Below are 16,706 nucleotides of genomic sequence, written 5' to 3' on the forward strand. Positions count from 1 at the left end.
ACCAAATAGCTTTTTTTGTTTAGTACAAGGAGAGAACAAAGGCATTTTCACTTTTTGGATAATTTGTCAGTGAAATGAGGAATTCTGCAGTGAGAAAGAGAGAAATGGAGGTTGTTCTGCTTGCCTGAAACACGTGAATATGGCTGTTCTGTGCTGGTTGTGTTCCCTCTCTGCCTGCAGTTAGAAATTGAATTGATAATAAGACAGAATGAAAAGTGACCTTTTCAAATAATTTTTTCACTGAATAAATTTATCTTAATTGGTTAGAAAGAGCTTGTTACTTCTTTAGAGCTGTAAAGTATCTAAAAATTCATGATGGGTAATGAAATGCGAAGATGGTAAAAAAAAAAATGCTGAAAGAGAAAATGGTTTCCACTCCAGCCTTCCTCTTCCTGAGTGATTTTTGTAATCTGAGACCCTATTTTAGAGTTGTCATGAGAACATTAAGAGTCTCTGAACATCTGCAAGCTTTTGAGCTCCACTGGGAGATGCAGCCAGCAACTGTAATTTGGTGCATTTGTAGGAGCCATGTCATCTGTTAATTTTTTTTTCCTCCTCAACATTCAGTCTTGTGCAGTTCTTTTTTATTTTTTATTGTCAGGCCAGATGGAGGCCAGTGTTTGCCATAAATTTCCCAGGCAGTCAGCAGATAGCAGGCAGTTAATAAAAATAACTTAAAACAAAACAATCTGTTACCCTCCCCCCCCCGCCCCCAAGTTCCCAAACAGGAATGGAAAAATTCTTCAGACTATATAAAGACTAGAGAAAGGGCCAGAGATAATTCTTGGAGTTCTTCCACATACTTCAGAGTTTTTGTCTGCCATGTGGCACCTTGAGCCTGGCGACCCTCGACATTGTAACAAGTAAAGAATAGGTTTGGAAACAGAAAGAAAAAAATCCCTTAAGAAAGAGAGGAGTGCTGCCCAAAAAAGGGGAAGTCTTTTTGGGAGGTGATGTCATCTTTCATGTGCCTGTGTTTAGTGGTGAATGAGTGTTTTCCTTGTGAATGCAGGCACTTCTGAACAAAATTTCTGTTAAGTGCTTGTTTTAAATATCTCCATCAGAAGATAAGTGCAGATTTGTTCTATTTCAGAGCGCTCTGCACCCGCCCAATCTGAATTACCTTTATGTAAAACAGAGTAAGCAAATCCTCATGATTCATTATCCATGTTGGTAACATAATACAGATGAGTTCTCACCATGTGTCCGTGTGGGGAAATGCAAAATGAGTCCTTGGGTTAATTTTTCTGTTGTCTCTTCCTCTGTGCTTAACATTCTCCTGCTCTAAACTGTTCTGTTGTTAATCACATCGTGGTTAAATATGTGGTTTTTTTTCCATGGATGGGGTATTTGGGAGCACGGGACCAAAGAGTTGTTGTGGTTTCCCAACCAGTTTTTGTAGGGGACTTGTCTGTGATGAAAGATTGTCTGTGCCCATGTGTTCCTTATGTAATGATGCCGAGGTTCAGCATTTTGTAAGAGCACAGTTTCACTGGACTTTTTTTTTTTTTTTTTTTTTTTTTTTTTTTTTAAGGAATGCACTGTATTTTAGCAATGCAAAGAGAGAGCTGATTTAACTTGCTGAAGTACAGGAGGAAAAAAAGAGTAATAACCCCCATTCCTTGAATATGGATGGTTTTCTGCCACGTTAGGGAAATAAGAATGCTTAGGGTCTGCTACAGTGAAAATTGAGGGATGTAGAACCATATGATTGGTGGAGAGGTAAAAAGGAAATTTGCCAAGGTAAGGAGCAGAGCTATGGCATTGACTCAGCTGCTGGTGGACCTTCAGGTGGAGTTCTCCCTTTGTGATCATCCAGCTTGAACTGAGGGCAGAGCATCTGATTTGGAGCTTTGTGGCCACGTGGCTGCAGAGGTTGTGGCCCAGGAATGGGCCCTGAAGGTGAATTTAGTCTTGAGGCACTGTAGCTTAACTTCTGATTTCTGCTCCGGTGCCAGGCAGTGCCCTGTCCTTTTAATCAGAGCGAGCCATGGCAGAATAATCACCCTCGAGCAGAATAATCACCCTCAAGCTGCTGGTCTTTGCTGTTTCTTCAATTATTGTCGTTTTCTCAGCTGATAATGTTTTCCGAGGGGGAATAGTTGGTGCCCTTCATAACCTGCTGCAGCTTAAGAAAGTGTAAATACACTCATGGTTTCTGTAGATCAGCCTGGTAAGCAGAGAGAACATAAAGGCTGAGGGTCTGACTGGTGTGTAAGTGATGGGCAACCCCTCATTTGATAAAGATTTTCAACAAGTTTGTGATGTGCAAATGGCATCAGGCAGTTCCAGATGTCTAGTAAGGAGAGATTCAGGCTTGTTCCTGTGTGCTTTGAGGTCTCTGGATTACAGAATTGAATATTCCTGTCCACTTAAGGTCAAGAAGTAAGGAGTTTGGTCCTGAAAATGCACCCAGAGTCTTAGTGTATTTATCTATGTCCAGTTTTAATATTTACTTCTCACTGTTCCTAAAAAATGACTCTATCTCCTATTTATAGATCCCTATGCTTATTGCAGATTAATTTGGAAAATAGCTGGAAAATTGTCATATATGTTAAGGTGGGTGAATGTTTTCTTTTGCGAGTGCCAAGCAGTGAAAGAGTTATTTTGAAATCCATGAAATTCTGAGAGTCTTTAGCTTGGCCTGACTTCTGGTGTCTGTTTTCACAGCTACAGTGAGGTGGGGATAATGTCAGACTGTGGGAAATCCAGGGAAATCCTCGACTCTAAATACAAGCTGACAATGTTTCCGATAGAAATCGTGAGGTCAACAAAACACCCCAGAAAACTAAACTTGATTTTTCGGGGAGTAAAGTGGAAACAGATGGTAATAACAGCAAGTTAATAAGACGTGAGATTTGGGGGAAAAAACCCCGTGATTTATCATTCTATTTTGTTTATTTATTTATGGTAAATCGGGCAGTTAATGTTGAAACCATTGTCTTAGGTAGACAGCGCGAATCTATTCAAGTTATTCCCTGCTCATGTGAGGATTCGCCCCAGCTTGCCAGGGATGTCTCCGATTTTCCCCCTCGTTCCCTGCCATCCATCAAACCTCGGCCACGTGCGGTTTTTTAGAGCTGCCAAGCCTTTGTGGGGGAGGAGCGAAACATCTGCCAATATAAGGCGAAACACACTGAACACAGCGAAATCCCAGCCTTTGTCAGCTGAATTGGGTGTTAAGCACAGCTGCAGCCCTGCTAGGCGTATGGTGAGCCCGGCTGTGGGAATCCACCGGGAATCGGGCAGGGATCGATGCTGATATTGGCGCTGCCTCGGTGCCGCTAGATTACCACGTCAAGAAAAGGCAGTTTGCACGCAGGCTAAATCCAGCCAGCGACCAGGGATGCGGGAGAAAAGGCACCGCATTGTGGGAAAACAAACGCAATCAAATGGAAATTCAAGCACCGCGTGGCTTTCTTGAGGAAATGTATTTGTTCTTTGTGATTGAGAAAAGCACAGTTGTTAATATTCTCTTTATTTGCCAACAGACGTGCCTTGCAGCGCCGTGTCTGTTACCAAGCTGTGACAGGCTGGCTGTTGTAAAGCGAGGTACTTTGCATAATTAGTGTGAAGACGTGAACAGATGAGCACTAATTCTTAGAAGTTAATGATTGTCAATTATCTTCCCCTTTTTTCTGGATCTAGTCCAAGATTATCGGAATATCAAGTACCTCAAGGTACAGTTCCTTAATTGGCCCAAGTAGACTTTATTGCCAGATGTCACCCCAAAACGTGGCTTTGCCTTTTGACCTGCCTTCATCAGCAGTCAGGTCAGCTTGCTGTGGTTTGAAAGCGTTGTTTTCTTTTTAATTCCTGGGCTGGAGGTTGTTTGGATCCATAAGCTGATCCGACCTGACACATGGCTTCAAGATCGTTAGTGCAGACACAAAGGCAGCGAGGAGGGCAAGACTGTCCCTTGCAGCACCGGGAGATTTTATCCTGGCTTAAACTGACACAGAAACCCCATCTTCTGCTCAAAGGTGGTGCAAAAATTCCCTCTTGACCTGTTTCAACTTACCCACTTCAGAAGGTTGTCTCGTGGGATATGGGTGGATAAGTAGCTTCCAGCTCTTGTCTTGCCCAAATCTCATGGAAATCCAGCATTTTGGAGCTTCCTTGGGACTGTGTTTCCAAATATACCTAATGGTGATTTTTCAGCAGCAGGTTACTGTAGGTTTAGCTGTGGTTATGTAGATGGTGGATCCAGATCTTCCAGGGAAGCATCCCAAGGCCCACAGGTTTCAGTGGAGGTTGTTGTTTCCGTTTGAATTTGTGCTGCTGGGGTAAAATGAAAAGGAGTAAAAAAGTCAGTGCTTGTTTTGGAGACGGGAAAAGTCATGGATTTTTGTTCCCAGGACAGTCTCTTTGTTTTTGTCAGATGACTGTTTAATGTGAAATCCAAGAAAATGCCTTTATTTCCCCCCCTCTGACTTTATACACAGTTTAGCCTGTATTGTTTAGAACCATGTTGTAAGAATTCTAATTATTCTCTTCCCTGTTTCTGAATGGCATCTTTCTTCAGGCACACAAGTCTTCTGTGTTTAGTGTCAGCCTTTGAATGTAATGATTTATCCACACTTGAAATGACATTGAAAATTTTTCTGTGAAGGAGCTTTTTCAAAGAATTCTCTCTTAGAAACCACTTCTTAAATGAGGCAAGGAAAAATATTCTGCTAACGGTCTGTTTAATATTAAGAATGAAATAAATATCTTTATTGGTCATGCATGTTGCTGTGAAATAATGAACATATAATTTGCTCTGTGCTTTCATGTTTTATGTCAGGACACATAGCACTGACATGCAGATTTACTTGCCAGAAATGTCTTAGCAGCTTCATCTGAGAACTTTAAATATTTTTAAGGGCTGTACCAAAGTTATAATTTATTTGAAAAATAATGGAAGTAATTCTAGGAGAGTAAAACTCCTAACCTGAAAACTTAAGGAAGGAAAAAAATACCCAACCTGCAAGAACTCTCCTCCCCCAATTCTTCTTCCTCTTTTCTACCCACCACTTGAACTGATGAGAAAGTACTTTCCCAGAACTCAAGAAGCTTAAATCCCATTTATTTTGCTTTTCTCTGCTCTGGTCTTCTTGCACAGACTCATAACACTACTTCTTTTAAATGATAAATGTGTGTTAGTGGGTCACTCGTGTGGGAAGCCTTTGAAATTAAAATTTAACGATCTTAGGAACAGCTTACCTTGTTTCATATGGTAATGTTTTTTAATAAATGGAAAAATCTTTCCCTTTGAGTTTCCGTACTTGTTCTTTGTCAAATTGAGTTCTAACTATTCCATTCTTCTATAAGTGATCAGTATAAGGGGAAAATGATAGCAAAATCAAGCTATGTATTCCTGCTGTGTTTATAACGGACAAGAAGTTTTAAAAATGTTACACAGTCCTGAAAAACCTGGTTTTGGCTGGAGAATTACTTAAATTTGCCTTCAGAGTTGACCATGAGTAACAGAGGGATTATTGCATCTTGTTTCTGAGGAGCTGAAGGGAAATCTCTCTCTTGTGCCCTCAGCATTTTTTCTGTTGTTGACTGTTTCTTTCCTCACTCTGAGCAGAAACAGGAAGATGCATCCTCTGATAAGGAAAATGTTTGATTAAAAAGTCACTCTGGGAGCTGCTTGCTGAAGTCCTTGGACATGCTTTTTCTCCATTTTGTCCTTCAGATCCTCTCAGGAATCAAGGAAACGATTCCTTTTGCAGGCAGGTCAAGAGCATTTTGAGGAGGATTTCATTTATGGGCAGCTTTGTACAAAAAGTTGCTTCCACGTTCTTGTTTTTTTCACAGAGGCTCCAGCGATCCTGCAGCTGCTCCTCAAATAACTGTGGGCTTGTGCAACTTGTGCTGCTGTTTCCATACCAACAAATGAAACAAGTCCAATTTGTTTGTGCCCACAGTGAAAAGTCTGGGGATTTTTTTCCTGCTCTCTATCTCGTGATATGGGAAGTATGAAAAGATGAGCACTGCATAGCTTGTAATGAATCATCTCTCACCCGGCTGATCTGGGCTCCTGTTTAATGATGGGATGAAAATCTTCCAGAATAAGATACAAAATCTTAATTTTGTCTAGCTCTGAGATTCAGTTTTAGGTGAGGTTTGAAGGAATGAATAATTAGTAGTTGCTAAAGTGTGCAGCATAAAGGTCAATGTGGTTTTCATGAATTTCCTGGCATTACCCATGTAGGCAAACGTCTGATAGTACCTGATGAAGTGTCTTTGCTGTCACCAGTGGCTTTAATTTCCGTTTCCATATCTAAGACTGGATCAAAATATCCATCCATCCATCCATCCATCCATCCATGATCCAGCAGAGTAGATAATATAAATTGGAAAGTGTCAGGAGAAAAGAATAATTGAGGGATTCAGAACTGAAACATGTGACTTAAAAATGGGAAAAATTAATTCTGGAGTGGTTTGCACTGACCTTGTGCTTCCCATGAAAACATCTCTAAATGAAGTGTTGTCTGTCCTTTATCATTGATGTTTGAATTTCACTTAGATTAGCCATAATGGAAACCTTTCTTGTTCATTCTTTCAGAGAAAGTAGAGCACAATAATTGTAGTATTGCTGAAAAGACCTATTTGCTTTTTTACTTGGTTAAAGTAGTGCTGAAAATAGAAATATTTGACCTTACTTTATTGTTTGTTTGAACTGATCATAAATTTAGCTCTGTTTGAGTGTTTCTGTGAGAGACATTTGTTTCCTGGAGCTGAACAGCTCATAGTTCTATAAACAAGTCTATAAACAAGAAATCCCATTCAGTAATATCAACAGTGAAATTTCTTGTCTTTAATCTGTACTTAAACAAACTCACAGAACGTTGCCTGGAAGCATAAATTATGTTGCTCTCTGTATGGCTGTTGTAGCTGAAAGATGCATATTGGGCAACTAAATTAAAATTTATATAATAAACTATTCACTTTGATTATAAAAAATCTGGTTGTTGCAGATGGAATTTTTGCCTCGTTTAAAGACAAATATTGGACAGCTGAATTAAAACTTAATATAATAAACCATTCATTTTGTGTGTAAAAAATCTCAGCAAGACTTGGCATTGTTTCATTTCTCTTTAATGTTTGAATTGATGACCTTGGAGGTCTTTTCCAACCTTAATGATTCTCCTGATGATGCTGGAGGTGCTGAAACTCCTCTTTCCCAAACTCCTGTTGGGATATAGGTGCTCCTGTGGTCCCTTCTGATGTTGCTTTGCTTTTTGGTTCTTTGATAGAGAAGGGAATTGCTGCTGGCCTGGTGAGGGCAAACCTGAGCAGCAATTTTTGCCAGGTTGGAGATTAACAAAGCAGGTGGATAGAAGGGATAATTACAGGTTCCAGTCTTCTCACAATGCTGTGGACTTCATCTTTTAGTGGGCAAAAATCATCGGGAATGGTTTGATTTAAGGTCCATGTCTCAAGAAAAAATACCCAAATTGAAGTGTGTCCATTTAGTTTATATAATAAAGAAAACAAAGCTGGGTCAGCTCTTCAGTCTCCCAAACTGACATTTCACAACAGCGACCTTGAGAACAAATTCTCTTTCTTTTGCAGCTGCAGCCGCCTCCGAAATATTCAGAGCATCCTGACACAGAGCAGCAAATCTCAACCTGATGGAATCCTCTGCATTTTAGGTTAGTGTTACATTTTTTTGTTCTCATTATCCTGATAAAGATACCACGAGTTTCAGAAAGAAGTCAGTTCATCTCCTTCCTGCTTCAAGCCCCAGCCTCATTTCTCAGGGAATGAACAGTTGATTGCTACACTTTCTTGTCCCTAAACAATTCCTCAGCCTATTTACTGATTTTGGGCAAAAAAGTTTAAAGAGTGGCATGAGAAATCTGGGAGGCAGGTAGGAGTTAAATGTTGGCACATAAACAGCATGTGGTTTCAGTGTTTTATTTCTTCTGGGATTGGGAGAAAAGGGCAGGAGGAAATAAAGGTGCATGTGCAAGTGTGCTCTAGAAAAACAACAGGGGTTTTGTACTGCTTTACTACCATTTCATTGACTCTTGTTTCATATTATATAATCGGTGTCAAGATATTAAAGGAAAAATCAGACATTATGATTGAAAACTTGAGTCCTTAGAGAAAAGGACTGAGGAGTGATTGTTTAAATAATATATTACAGTTAAAGAGAAGAAGTCTGATGTAGCCCTAAAAAAGCTCTGTGTAGGGAGTGATACAACAGTCTGATTTTTTAGGATTTTTAAATTCCATTTTTTAATGATGTAGCAAAAGAACTTAAAATTCATTTACTGGCCCACAAAGTAAAATTGATAAATATATATATAACCTCATTCTCTTGGAGTCAATGCAAGCTGTACAACATGACCCTTGATACACTACATTCTCTGGGGTAAGAGGTTAAATCTCTGTCTAAGTAGTAACTGTACAGCCAAAAGGTCTGTGAGGTCACTGTGTCAGCCTTCCAGTGAAACTTAATCATACAGGATAAACTCCTTGGGTTTTGTCTTTGCTGCTAATTTAATTTCATAAAACATTACAAGTTGTGCCATCTCACCGATGACACTGCAGTATTTAATTATTGTTAACTCAGACTGCAGAAAGTCCCAGGTAAAGAACAGTCGCTGAGAGCATGGCCCCAGCTTTAAGGAAAGCAAAGGAATTGCTTTGTGTAATTCTCAGTGTCATGTGGAGGATTTAATTCTGTTCATGAGACCATACCTCTTAGTAAATAAGCACTTGTGGTATGGAAATATAGGAGGTGCGTTTTGTTGGGAGTCTTGTGCTTTGCACTGATCTCTCAGCACCCACAATGGGGCTCTTGTCTGCTCTGACCTGGCTCCTGTAGCCTGCAGAATTTCTGGCATAACTTCCATTAAACAGGCATGTCACTGTTATAAATGCATTAAATCTGTCATCAAATACAAGCTTCAGATGACAAAAAACACGTAGTTTTACATCCTGAGTCCTGTTGACTTGTGTGGAAAGTGGATACTCATAACTCTGCTTTTTTACAGTCAGTGCATGTTCTGTTTCACTTGGCTGCTTTTAATGGCCTGGAGTAAATGCAGTTGCCTCACCTCAACTTCAGTTTCATATTGGCCTGTGAGATAAAAACAACATAAACTTCCAGAGCTTTGCTTCAAGTTCATTAATATTTGTACTGAAATTAAACCCAGCATTGTGATATCCCAAAGAGAGATGAGAACTGACCCACTGTTGATACAAGTATTTAAATGTAGTTCCAGCTGATTTTTAAAAAAGAGTCCCCTGATCTGAGTTTGAAGTGGTTGCATGGTAACATTCCTGTATTTTCTGCTGGGGAGAAAAAGCCTCACAACTGACAGGAAAAAGGAATTTGGAGGTTGGCATGTCAGATGTCTTTAAAAAGCTGTGATGTCTCAGCTGGAGTGTGTTGCTGTTAAGGCTGGTCTACTTAAATTATACTGTAAACTATTGTTTATGATAGTGGTGTTTCTTGCAGCTTTCAGCAGAGATTTTCAGCTCGTGGTTCAGTTGCTCTGATTTCTAGAGATGTGCATTTACTGTTAGCAGGGTGTGTCTGTACCTGACTGTAGTTGTAGCTGTTCTGATTGTGGATCAAACTGTTTCACTATTCAGCACAGCTTGAGCTGAATTTTTGCAAACATTGATACTTATTTTTTATTCTCCTCGAAGAGTGTGGGGATACTTTCAAGGCTGTTCCAGTAAATCTTTTATTTTACCTTGGTTTAGTTCACACGTTGCTACTTCTGTAGATTATTTTTTCTCTATTATATCCATCCTACACAGAGCTCTTCCTGCTGGGGTTTCTCCCACATTCTAAGAACATTCAGTACATTGCACTGACAGTGCATCACATTCCCTTTCCAAACAGAGACGATCTTAAGGATTATTCTGCCAGCAGTTCCACAATTGTGTGTTGGTTTTGGGCCAATGTCTAAAGGTGATGTGTCCATTGCCTCCAGCCTCACCTCCCTGCTCCCTCCGTGATGTCCCCACGTGCATTTTGCATCGGTGCTGGTGGTGTTCGGTATCTTGCACCCACTTCATCTTACCGAGCAGACAGATTTTTCCCCCTGGATTTGGCCAGGATGTTTTCTGCCAATTTAGCAAACTGAATGGGCTCGCTGACGGGCAGCTGAGCCCTGGCTGCAGGAGCAGGAGCAGGAACGGCTCCTCGGGGCTCAGACTGAGTCATTGTCTGCCCACACCCTGGCGATGAGTTGGGAACAGGCGGGGGAGTTACCAAACTCCAAGCTCAGCTGGAGACAGGCGTCGGGGTTTCCTAATTAATGGCCTTGCCCATTGTTCTGGGGAGGACTCCTGATATGCTCTCGGGGGTATCTTATCTTGGTCATTGTTTCATTTCCTGTTTGTTTTCTGCTAACTATATCTGTTCCTTTAACTCCATAAGTTTCTTTAGAATAGCACTAAAGCCTCTGTGTGAAAGCTTCTGTCTGGATGAGATACTTGAAAGACCCAAGCAGACCACAAATCCCAAATATGCTGCAGAGTTCATGGTTTTCTGTTAAACTAATGCCTTCCCTGCATGCCTGTCAGTGCTCTGAAAGCAGTAAATTCACCCACATCCTCTGTTACAAGAGTTAAATTTGTCAGCTGTCCCCCCTTAACATATTTTTGTTTTCTCTTCCCCTCCTTCTGTCATTAACTGAAAAAGCAGGGGTTTGGTGTTTGGCTTGGAAGATCTTCCCTGCTTGAAGCTGGTGCACCCAGATAAAATCTCAAACTCTTCGAGTGAGGGTGACATCATAACTGGTTTTTTTTTGGTTTTTTTTTTTTTTTTAATGAGGGCAGGTTCTCATTTTTCTTCTGATCTTCCAGAAATTACAATCACAGGATCATAGAATGGTTTAGATTGGAAGGGACCTTAAAGATTATGTAGTTCCAACTCTGTCCCATGGGCAGGGATACCTTGCACTATCCCAGTTTGCTCTAAGGTCTGTCCAGCCTGGCCTTAGACACTTCCAGGGATGGGGCAGCCGCAGCGTCTGTGGGCCTCCCCACCCTCACAGGGAGCAATTCCTTCCCAGTATTCCATCTAACCCTGCCCTCTGGTACTGGGAAGTCATTCCCCCTTGTCCTGTCACTTCATGCTCTTGTCCCAAGTCCCCCTCCAGCTCTGCTGGAGCCCCTTTAGCCACTGGGAGGGTCTCTGAGATCTTTCTGGAGCCTCTTCCCCAGGCTGAACACCCCCAGCTCTCCCAGCCTGTGTGTGCCAGATTATTGCTCCTCTGACAGCCGTCAGAAGGTGCCTCAGTTGGGGAAGTAATCAGTAAAACAGATTATCTTCAGGACATTGTGTGTGCTCACTTTCCAAGGTTGCAGCTGATTCCAAGGAGACGGATTACATTTAAATAGAGTTCCCTAAAACAATGGGACAATTTCTTCCTGAAAGAAGGGAGTCTCCACTTGTTTGTAACTAAAATCCCACCTAGACATAAGGGCTTTGGCAGCAATAATTGGATGTTGAGTCCCATTAAATTCCGGATTACATTGGTGTGCCTGCTTTCATGGGGCTGAAAATGTAAATAAAATAGAGGGACACATATGAATGAGAGGTCAGAAACAGCAGGAGAATGAGGATTCAAAGATTATGGAAGGAAAGACTTTTTGAGGGCTGAGAAAGCTGGGACAGATGTGAGGCAGCTTCTTCATTTCCCAACACAGTCAAGGAATCACAGAATGTTTTGGGTTGGAAGGGACGTTAAAGATCATCTCAGTCCACCCCCTGCTATGGGCAGGGACACCTTCCACTATCCCAGGTTGCTCCAAGCCCTGTCCAACCTGGCCTTGGGCACTTCCAGGGCTGGTGAGTCCCAAACCTCTCAGGGTACGTCCAAGGAGTGCAGTGGTGCGATGTGTGGATTTGAAGGAATTGAATTTGTCTGTTCCGTGGTTTTACACCAAATATCAGATACTCTGGAATACCTGTGAGCTACCCAAAGCTACTGAATGAGCAAGGAGTTTATTAAGATGTGGGATTCAGTAGCTGGATGCAGACACAGCATCTGGTTAGCTCTTTAAAGCTGAAACATAACATGAAAAAGGAGCATAAGTAGAAGAACCTGAGGTTTGTTCCAATTTTTGCCAAGTTCAGGTGACTCTTGACTGGTTTGGTTTCCAATTTAAGTCCTGAGACTCAGATGTCCAGGCCATGTTATTACATTATCAAAGTCCTGATCTCTCCTTTAGCAGTGGTAACAAATCCTATAATTTCTTGGCAGCCATTCCACTGTATCCTAATGTAACAAATTTTAATTTGTTGGCAGCCATTCCACTGAATCCTAATAAAACTTGGTAGGAAAACTTGCCATTAGAGGAATTTTTTGGCAGTCAAGACTGGTGACCTCTGTGAAATGTGGATGGCAAGGATGCTGCTTAATGTGCAGTTTTACTTGTTTGAGAAAACTGGATTTATTACAGTAGAATTATGAATTATGACTGTGACTGTCATCCAGAGAGATGAAAATACTTTCTAAATCTGTGACCTCATTCCTTTCTTCTTGTATTTATCTTCTGTCTCCAGATATGCTCCAGATCTTCAGTTGTTTTCATTTAATTTTCCCAAGGACCAAGAAAGGTTTCCTTGGAAACTCTTTGTGCCCCGTATGTTTTGTCAGAACATCTTTTCACAGTTTGTCAGAAGTCTGCACTGGCTCTCTGGTGACTCAGGGATTGCACTGTAACACTGATAAGATAATGTTTAATCATGTATTCTAAAGCAGGAGATTTGGGTCACGGGATTAGTTTGTTAGGAAGCTTCAATCAAGAACATATTAATTAGAATGCATCCTGCATCCAGACAGGTGTGTGAATTACTAGACAAAATGGAATTTTTGATGCAGAGCACTGCAAAAACCAAGACATTTAAATTTTTGAAGGAATACTTGTGGATTTAGGTTGAAATTGGGATGTCAGCATGTGGCAGCGATCTTGCAAAAACTCCTTTTTCCCTATCCTGTTCTCCCAGTGTGTTCAACTGGGGAGTTGATTTCATACTCCTGCTTTAAAGTTTAATAAATTGGGGAAGAAAACAAACTTTTCAGGTGTACAGTGTTAGGACACACAACAATTCCCCTGTGGTTTTGCTTTTGCAGGGATAGACAGTCGATACAATGAAGGGTGCAGGGAGCTGGCAAATTATCTGCTCTTTGGTTTGTACAACCAGAACAACAATGACTTCGAAAGGACAGGCTTTCCTGAGGAAGTTCTGGATGGTGAGTAATGTTCTCAGCATGTTTTACCTGTTCTGGATGGAAGATGAGCAGGAAAAAGGGACACACACACACACAAAAGGTCATTAAATCTCAAGTTGTCTATCTGTGCCTGAAAATATCTTCTTAGAAACACTGCTGAAGAACTCATTCTTTAAATGATTAAAGAATATATTTCATATGTTTTATGCTCCACAAGTTAACCTCAAATGTTGTAAACTTACACAATTCCAGCCCATTAGTTCAGTCGATGTGTGTATGTACATGTTATTAATCATTGTGTGATCACACCTCTGTGGTTCTAAAGTACTTGAGCTCTTTTTCACTTCAGCACATTCACTCACCTTTGTCATATTTGGAAGGTGGCCAATCACTGTGATCACAGCTTACTATTCCCTTATTTGCATGAAACTTTTGGATATCTCCCCCGCAGGCTGTGGTGGTGTTAGTTTTTAGTTGGAGCAGCTCTGATGTAATGTCAGGCAAGAGCAGCTGGAGTTTAGACTTCTGGACGTGCTCTGGGAGGACTCATCCTGACCCTTTTGGCTGCACAAAGGACAGGCTGATGCAAGTTCTGTGCAAGACTTGGGAATGACCCCACAGTTGTCTGGAACAGTAACAAGTGCTCTTGTACTTGGAGCTGCATGTGGCTGCCAACTGTTTCTTCTTCTTGTTTAAAAGAAATAAGGAATTCCACTGCATTCAGATAGTTGAACAATTTTCTTTTTTAATGAGGTACATGATAGAAAAAATGTTTTCTGTTCAGTTTCTTTTGTGTGTGGAGTCCTGATGCTGGAATATTTGTTCTGCTTGTTGCAGATATAATCATATTAATAAAACCTGACAGTGTTCATCTGTACTGCAACCCTGTGAATTACAATCATCTTTTGCCCTATGTGGCACACTGGAGGAACTTGCATTTCCACTGTCTGACTGAAAATGAGGTAAGTGAAAAATGAATGCAGACAAGATTTGTTAATGAACTTGTTAATGAACTGATCCTTGAAATGAAACTTCCAGAAGCCTTTTTTCCCTTTCATCCTCAGCAGGGGAGTGATCTGTGTGTATATGTGGGTATTAATCATTTGCTAAAGTGTGCAAGAAGAATATATTGTCAATACTTCTATTTGTTGGAGCGTGAAGACAAATTGCTCCTCTCTCCCAGTAATTGCTTTTGTTTTGAAATGAGTCAGTGATCTTCTAATGAGGGAAAAAACGTGGGTTGTGAGAAATGCAAAATCTGAATCAAATATCCCAGTCAACAGTGAGATTTCCAACAACAGCCTTGTTTGCTGCCAAAGCAGTGTTTGCATTGGTTGCCAGTAGTTTTAGAATATTAGAAAAGATGGGCTTAGTAAGTAATTTAAAATCAAGAATCTTCATTATGTATTTTCATGTTAACTACGAAATCTTTCTTTCAAGAACTATTAACCTCACTTCCACTACATCCCGTGACTGATGTGAGTTTCATCTTGAATTTAAAGGTCAAAGTATTCTAGAAAAACTCAATTTATTGTCGTGAAGTGTTTTTAGAGGAGTAAAAATTGAAAATACCCTTTGGGTATAGAATAAGGACCTTTTCATTCCAGTTGAGACTGGAAATGCTTCTTCCTATATTGAGTTCTGTGTAGTTCCTTTTGTAAGTTAGAATTATACAGAATTCTGCAGGGAGTGGGTTTAAGCCTGTGATGTTGGTGGGTGAAGCCAGTGGAGAAATGAATGGGAAAGTCAGGGAGAGAAACCTTTTGTTCTGTTGAGTTTCCAGCCTGAAAGTGATGGGGTTTATAATAGACTGATTGTGTAAAATTTTATGTGGCGGGTTAATAGCTTAGATCACAGAATTAGGAAATAATTCAGGTTACAAGGGACTTCTGGAGATCGTCTTGTCCAACCTCCTGCTTCAGTGGTGAGATCAGATCAGGTTGCTCAAGGTCTTTTTGCATCTGGATGCAGAAAGCATCCAAAGATGATGACTGCAGAACCTCTGTTGGCTGTCTACTCCATTTCCCCACTGTCCTCCTCTTGAAAAAGTATTTCCTTTTGTCAAACCCAAGCTTTTCTTGTTTTAAATCATGCCTTTTGTCATGACCACTGTGGAGAACCTGGCTTCACCGTCTCAGTAATATTTTGGTGGGTCTGAGGTGCACATATTGAGCAAGCCTGGATCTCTCCTTCTGGGGCAAGTGATCCATCCCTCTGATTGTGGTGGCTCTCCACTGAACTTGCTCCACTTTATAAATACCTTGTCCATGGGTCCCAAAACTTGTTGTGGATACAGTTCCAGGAGTGCAGCAGAGAGGGATAATTTTTGTTAGGATAAAACAGCTGAGCTCCAGGTTACAACATGCCCTATCAAAACCTAAAGCCTGGCTTCACAAGGCTTTTCTGTTGCCAAAATCCCTGCTGAAAGGGCAAATCTGATGCTAGGAAAACACATGCACTTTGGAATCAGGAACAGAGTAGTTCTTACCACACAGTTGCCAGTGCAACTGCAGTCTCAGCTCTTGTATTTTAAGCTTCATCTGCTTAGGGGCTTTGATATGATTTATCGTGGTAAGTAGGAACCTTAATCACACAGTGTTGGCTTGAAATAATGATGTAACTGGCAAGGTAAGCCGTGTGCCTTGTTCTTTATGAAAACGAGGGGAAAGGTTTGGTTTTTTTAAGGTGAAGATACAGTTTTACTTAATTGCTGCTTGATGTGAATGAGCTGAGCACTTCCAGTCCCATTCCCAATGTATAAGAATTGCCCGTTTCCTAGATTACTGCTGAAAGACAAACAAAACGTTGCTGTGTCAGGCTTTAAGTGTATCCTGTTTACAGGAGAATTGCCTGCAGTGGCTTTTAAGTACTTTTTTTAGTGATAGAAATAACTTCCTAAAAATGAAACCAAAAAAGTGCAAGAATTTTAGAAATAAATAAAACAGTGCTGTACCTGGCTCTGGCAAAACCTAGAGCTCCTCCTTCCTTTTTTCCCTTCCTACTTGCTTTAACTAGACCACAGGAATTTAAGTGAATATCCTAGTTACTGGAAAAAAAAACGCAATTTTTTTTTAGGAAATGCCCTTGTTTTCAGTGGCCAAATAGGATAAAATACTGAAATTTGATGTAGTAAAGTTGAAGTGGCTGTATTTATTCCTGCAACAGCAGATTGTGAGCAAGCCTTTAGCACCCTGCCAAAACCCAAGTTTCTTATTCCAATGACATTTTTAAGTCCTGAGAAACTGGCAGTTGTTTGGGGCTTGGCTTTGAACTGCAACTTTGATCTGGCTTCCTGGGATTGAAGAAGGAACACGCCACAGAGGAGCTGGGGCTGCATCTTAAATTCAGGCTTGGCTTAAAAGAACTTGTTCTCAAAATAAATGTGTTGGGTGTACCCTGAAGCTCACAAAAAGTTCATAATCATATAATTTGCCTTGATGAGAAGCTCAGACCACTGCACATAAAAATAAAATAGGCAAAACACCTCTGCCTTCTGATCTTGCTCCA

At 40.7% G+C, this 16,706-nt stretch overlaps 1 protein-coding gene across 1 annotated transcript in view; it reads left to right on the plus strand.

Moving 5' to 3' along the window:
• Nucleotides 1-2,689: 2,689 nt before the first annotated feature.
• Nucleotides 2,690-16,706, plus strand: part of CUNH20orf194 (chromosome unknown C20orf194 homolog) — a 62,796-nt gene continuing 48,779 nt past the window's right edge. Inside the window, exons 1-4 of the mRNA XM_017742391.1 lie at nt 2,690-2,761; nt 7,421-7,646; nt 13,101-13,220; nt 14,037-14,161. Of these exons, the coding sequence (XP_017597880.1) occupies nt 2,690-2,761; nt 7,421-7,646; nt 13,101-13,220; nt 14,037-14,161 (543 nt within the window). The remainder of the gene's footprint in view (nt 2,762-7,420; nt 7,647-13,100; nt 13,221-14,036; nt 14,162-16,706) is intronic.

The sequence above is a fragment of the Corvus brachyrhynchos genome, unplaced genomic scaffold (assembly GCF_000691975.1).
Source record: "Corvus brachyrhynchos isolate BGI_N302 unplaced genomic scaffold, ASM69197v1 scaffold166, whole genome shotgun sequence".
Classification (NCBI taxonomy): domain Eukaryota; kingdom Metazoa; phylum Chordata; class Aves; order Passeriformes; family Corvidae; genus Corvus; species Corvus brachyrhynchos.